Here is a 5,950-nt window from a genome sequence, read left to right as displayed (position 1 = left end):
TTTTAGTGCTGAAACGTTTCACCTTCCATCCAGAAGGCTTCATCAGTCAAGGAAACACACAACACAAAACTGATTCTTCCCCTAACAGCTTACTCCAAAGTGGAACAAACCAGTTATGTTGGTGCTAAGATGGTCTCTTTGGCACGCCCCCTCCTCTGGTACCGGCCCTCTCCCTCGTCGACAGTCATGTCAAACTGGTTCAAAACCAACAAAGTCCATGCTCAACAATCCAGGTATACAATCCAACAATTTTCAGTCATGTCATCTGGACAGTTTCTTTTTGTGTGTGTGTGTGTGTGCTGAAACCACAAGACACCATCTTAGCACCAAGATAAATAGTTTGTTCCACTTTGGAGTAAGCTGTTGGGTGAAGAATCAGTTTTGTGTTGCGTGTTTCCTTGAATGATGAAGCCTTCTGGATGGAAGGTGAAACGTTTCAACACAATAAAAAAAGAAACTGTCCAGATGACCTGACTGAAAATTGTTCAAACAGCGCGAAGCATTTTGCTAATAGCAAAAACTCTTTTCTTAAATATGTAGCGCTAACCTAGCGGCGCACAATACAGACTCGTTAGCTAAGATGCTACAGACATAGTGCCCCGTTTTTGTAACATATCATCCCCCCCCCCCCCCCCCCCCAGTCGACAACTTCCAGCACGCGAGCATAACGAGCTAGCATAAGCTTTGCACGACTTAGCGCTAGCTTAGTGCTGCGTAAATTCAGTCAATGGGAAATTATGCCATCTACCATGTCTCTGACACCCCCAGCCCCGGAAAAAAAAAAAACCTCTTCGGATATAGATGATTTATGTAAATGACATATTTTTGATTGAAATTGGCGATTTTCGCCGAAAAGCAACAAGTTTGCAAGTATGTTCCTCAAATGAGAGGGGTGGCTATTCTTTTTTTTTTTTTACATACACGTATATGGTGGTGGCCATCTTGGATTTTGACGTGGCAACCCATTTTTTAAAAAGGAAACTTCCTTAGGTCTAGATGCAGTGACGCACCAAAATGGCAGTCGGTACCTCACTTATTTTTCAAGTTATGGCGCCCACAGCATGCACGGACAGATGGCGGAGGGGGACAACAAAACAGACCATAATCTGTCTTTGTTACATTGAAGGGCCCTGTCGATGCATCAGCACTCAAGAACCCTTATTAATGTTTGGTCGTAAGTCAGAAATGGTTTAAACTAAGATAATGGTGACACGAGTTACAGCCCGCTTGGTCAAACCTCATCACTGACGTCAACTTCCATTTCATGTAAAACTGGGACATTTGTTAAAGATCAGTGTATATGTTGATGACTCCTCTACAACCACGTCAGATTTTAGCTCAATAACTGTAAGTTTAGCTGAGTTATAGATATTTAGGTGTTTGCTAAGGTGGATTAGCTGTGGAGTGTTAACCTACAGACCTGCTTCCGGCTCCTCTCCTCCTCAGATGTGGTGAAGCTGCAGTCCTTGTGGCCCTGCTGCAGACACAGGCTGCAGATCAGTCGGCCATGTTGGGTACAGAAGAGCTCCATCAGCTTGTGGTGGTTGGGGCAGATCCAATCCATCAGGTCCGCCACGGGCTGGCTCAGCTGGTGGAGGCGGAAGGTGGGGTTCTCCCGGTGGGGCCGCAGGTGCTCCTCGCAGAAGGAGGCCATACAGGTGAGGCAGGTCTGAGCCGCCTCGGCCTCCATACAGGTGTCACAGCGGATCACACCCTTCTTCTTCTCCTCCTCCTCCTTGGGTTGGCTCTCCTCCACCAGAACCACGGATTCGCTCTTGTTGGTCCGGATCCTGAAGGTCTCCACCACGGTGCTGAGGACCGTGTTCTTCTTCAGCTCGGGTTTGGTGGCGAACAGGGTCCGACACTGCGGGCAGCTGAAGGAGTCCTTCCAGGTGGCCAGCAGGCAGTCCCGGCAGAAGTTGTGTCCACAGGGGATGGTGACCGGACAGATGAAGGTGCTCAGACAGATGCTGCAGGTCAGATCCTCCTCCAGACCCACCAGAGAAAACTCAAGATCCTCCGCTGAGGCCATCGCACTTTAAGAAGAGATTAGGGAGATTTTTTTTTAAAGCCAATGAAGCTTATTTAAATTTTAAAATCAGATATTTTAGCTACTTAACACTGTTTACAAAAATAACCAAAGCCGAATGAGATTGTTCATTTTAAGTAAAAACGTTAAATAAAATTTAACCGATTTTGGTTCTGCCCTGCGGCGTACCGTCAACGGTTCGATGGTCATTGACAGAATCTAACAGATGACGGTGAGTCTTTGTTGTTTGACATTAAAGTTAGGAATTTTCACAAAACTTCTTTAAATATTTGTATTCCTTACGTCTGATAACTCAGCTAATGCTAGCTATTCCAGCAGCGATGCAAGCTAGGTTAGCATTAATGTTAGCGTCATGATGAGGGAAGACGACGCAGTATCTCTGGAGCACTTTTATGCCACATCGGGAGCGTACGAGACCCATTTATGTATTTTTCTGCATCCGCACATGTTCCAGAGCAACAACTATGGTAGCCTTACTAGGACAATAAAGGAAAATCTCACAACAGATCCTTTTTTAAGTTTGCTGGCCATCACATTCTTCACATACACCTTGACTTGGCTCTGCATGTCTGACTGGCAGATTACATGTAATGGATGTCTTGAGAGTGTCTGCCTCCACTAACTGTTCGAAACTGACCACGTTAATAACTCTTGACAGGCGGTTTTGCTTCGGGCGCCTGGCGTTTGTTGTAACGGACGACATTCTTGTTTTCGGGTCTAACAAAGAGGCGCACGACCATCACTTGGATGCAGTGGACAATCAAAGCATCAGGTCGCACGCACTCGTGGACGCAGAAAAAGATATTTGAAGATCGAAATAGGATGTCTGGCATCTGTTTGGACCTGCAAATGTTTTGCCCGCTACATTCAAGGCACGGGCCATGTATGTCTACGAACTGATCATAAGCCATTTGTTCCTTTAATAAAATTGTGGACTGCTAATGCACCTGAAGCACCTTAATGTTGCTGCTGAGCATGTTCCCGGTGAACAGCTAGAGTCCAATGGAATCTACCAGAACCAACCTGAGGCATCCAAGGTGGAGAACATTTTAACCCGACCAACTTGGGCGTTATATCCAGCAGTGTGGGCAGAATATAACATTTGTGCTCGACTCATCATCATTATTAACTTCACGTAGACTCTCCCACTGGTACATTTTCATCTTTAAATCACTTCTTGGTCTGCTGCCTTCATACATCTCCTCCTACATGTCTCTGCGTGAGTGCAGCTGCAGCGTGCGCTCTCAGGACATTATTACCTGCAGTGTCCCCTCAGTGAGGACTGAACTAGGCGAAAGGGCCTTCTCCTACTCTGCTCCTGGAATATCTTGCAAAAATATCTGAAGCTCTCGACCTTGACTTCTCTAAGTGGCTTTAAATATTTGCTAAGTTCCTGGCAAGAACCAACGCAGACATGTTCCTGTTTTTAGTTTTTCACACCGCCTTATAATCTAGCTGGGGTTTTTTTTTTCGCTACTTTTTCCTTTTGACTGTCCTTTTGGTTGCCATTTTCTTTTAATTTGTAAAAATAATAATAATTTGTATGCCTCTTTTACGATCGTCTATTGTTATCCACTGTTGTCCTCACTCTTTGTTAAAAAAAAAATCAGGTCTCTCTGGTAAATGACTCCCCGAGGCTCAATGGGATTAACCTGTCTGAATAAAGGTTGAATGAAGACTCAGGTCCTGGATCTGCTCATCTTCATAACCCTGGGATTAGTCGAGTTTATCCATAAACCAAGTCCAGATTTGGGATTAATCACATTTTTCCTTTCTATGAACTTTTACACACTTAATTTCACATTACACAATGTTTTGTCATAAATAAGAAATTCTTAGATATAATTGTTAACAAGCTGTTTATTTGTGCAAATGTTATTTTGAGTTGGTTTTGTCTTCATTTGAAAAACTAAATAAAAAATTAGCATAAATATTATATTTTAAATCTAAACTACTTTTAGATGTTCAAGCAAACTTGTTACAATTTTGGTAGTTTGACTAATTATTTTTAAATTGGTTTATATTTAACTAACATATGACGTTAGTGACATTTTATTTCACAAATTATGCTGCTCAGGTTCTAAAATTGAACTCATTTGTCTGATTTAAATGTGTTTCAGGAGTTACATTAAGGACTAATTCATCCAAAATTATTGGGTATAAATAAAATAAATGTAATTTGTTATAAATTAAATAAATGTTGCCAGTTTGGCTGAGAGGGAGAAACGAAACTTAACGCTGAAACGAAAGTAACAAACAGGCTTCGATTAATCTCTGAAAAAAACAACATAAAATCATATTTAATTTATAGATTTATATAATATGATTTAGAGTGACTGTAATTAATTAGATAAACAAAACGTCAGAGTTTAATTTAAAGACTTTTGTCAAACAAACATAACAGCGTCGCGCTCTTTGACCTTTAAGAACATTTAAACTCACAATAATCATTTTAAATCTCTCTTTACCTTCGGTCCTCTGGGTTCTGTTGATGGAGATTAAACGCTGGTAATAAAGTGAAGCTGGTCCAGACCTTTAGCGCACTGCAGCGTCTGAGTTTCAGCAGAACTCTCGGTCCACTTCCGGTTCGGATTCAGGGCTGCAGTTCTCATTCGGCCCAGCAGGGGCGCTGCTGCTCCCTTAAAGGGGCAGTCTGGTCCAGGACTTCCAAGACCCCCTCTCTGGGTCCCGAAATGTCAAGGTGGGGTCAAGATTGTCATAATTAATTGCTTTAACCCTCAGAAGATCTTGTGTGAATAAACCAGCCATGTTCTTTGTTGTTGTTTGTGTTTTTATTTAGCGTATTTCAGTTTTTTGTTTCTTTTCTGGATGGTGTCAGCAAACATGGCCTTTCCTGACAAATCCTAAAAATCTTTATAATTGTTTTTAACCTCATCAGAATTGTTTACTATCCTTTAAAATCTCTTCAGGGGAAAATTAACCTTTTAAAAGTGAATTCAATTTTTATCATACAAATGCAATACAACTTTATTTATAAAGCACTTTACTGCGTTGGCCAAAGTGCTGTGCACAGATAACACATAAAAGCGAGAATAAAAATCCATCCATTATCTTTACCCGCTTCTTCCATTTTGGGTCACGGGGGTCGCCCATGTCCAGCAATCACTGTGCGAGGGGCGGGGTACACCCTGGACGGGTCGCAAGTCCATCGCAGGGCCAGAATAAAAATCTATAAAATCAATTGAAATCGTAAAAGCAACAAACTGTTAAAATTATAGAAACATAAATATTATCATAAAATTGACATTCATTAAAAAGTGCCTTTTTTTTTCAGTTTTCTATCCTTCTAATGTGGATTTTTACATTAGCCCATAGGTGTCTGCAGGGTGCTGTCAATATTCGCTAGTGTTCTCCAACAAAACTCTTTTAGTTCAGACATAAAATCGAAAAAATAAATAAAATCACTTGTGTTGTGCACGAGTAAACATTTAGCGTAGAAAACTGTTGATCCACACAGGCACCCCCTGCCAACATTGGGTGTGCCGTGTTGCAGATTTGACCAAAACCAAAGTTTCGCTGGCAGATAGACCGGGCTGCCGATGGGTCTTATGAAAACTCCAAACACTCCAGACTTCAATAAAATAAAAATAAAAAAGTAAAAAATAAATAAATAAAAATAATAATCTTTTGGGGAATCCTGGGATGGGGAAATTACTCTTATTTTTTTAACTGCCATAAAATAAAATTACTTTTAAAATTTATATAACCCCTAAGCCTAAGCAGTAAAAATTAGCACAAAGCCATTTAAAGCCATTCATTTCTAGAATTGCGCCGCTCCAGGTGGCTGCATGTTGGAGCAGCTCTGTTACTTTCATTCTGAGATTTTGCTTTTGGAAACTTTAATTCCTCTTTTTCTGGATGTAAATCACATGTTTTGGA

At 41.3% G+C, this 5,950-nt stretch overlaps 1 protein-coding gene across 1 annotated transcript in view; it reads right to left on the bottom strand.

Annotated features, from left to right (window-relative positions):
• The window catches only part of LOC119423043 (E3 ubiquitin/ISG15 ligase TRIM25), a 9,856-nt gene extending 5,248 nt beyond the window's left edge, over positions 1 to 4,608 (bottom strand). Inside the window, exons 1-2 of the mRNA XM_037690451.1 lie at positions 4,519 to 4,608; positions 1,421 to 2,036 (exon numbers count right to left, since the gene is read on the bottom strand). Coding sequence (XP_037546379.1) covers positions 1,421 to 2,032 — 612 coding nt within the window. The 5' untranslated portion in view covers positions 2,033 to 2,036; positions 4,519 to 4,608. The remainder of the gene's footprint in view (positions 1 to 1,420; positions 2,037 to 4,518) is intronic.
• Positions 4,609 to 5,950: the final 1,342 nt, after the last annotated feature.

Source organism: Nematolebias whitei, chromosome 16, assembly GCF_014905685.2.
Source record: "Nematolebias whitei isolate Nwh7 chromosome 16, NemWhi1, whole genome shotgun sequence".
Classification (NCBI taxonomy): domain Eukaryota; kingdom Metazoa; phylum Chordata; class Actinopteri; order Cyprinodontiformes; family Rivulidae; genus Nematolebias; species Nematolebias whitei.
This window is presented reverse-complemented; position numbering and strand designations above follow the sequence as displayed.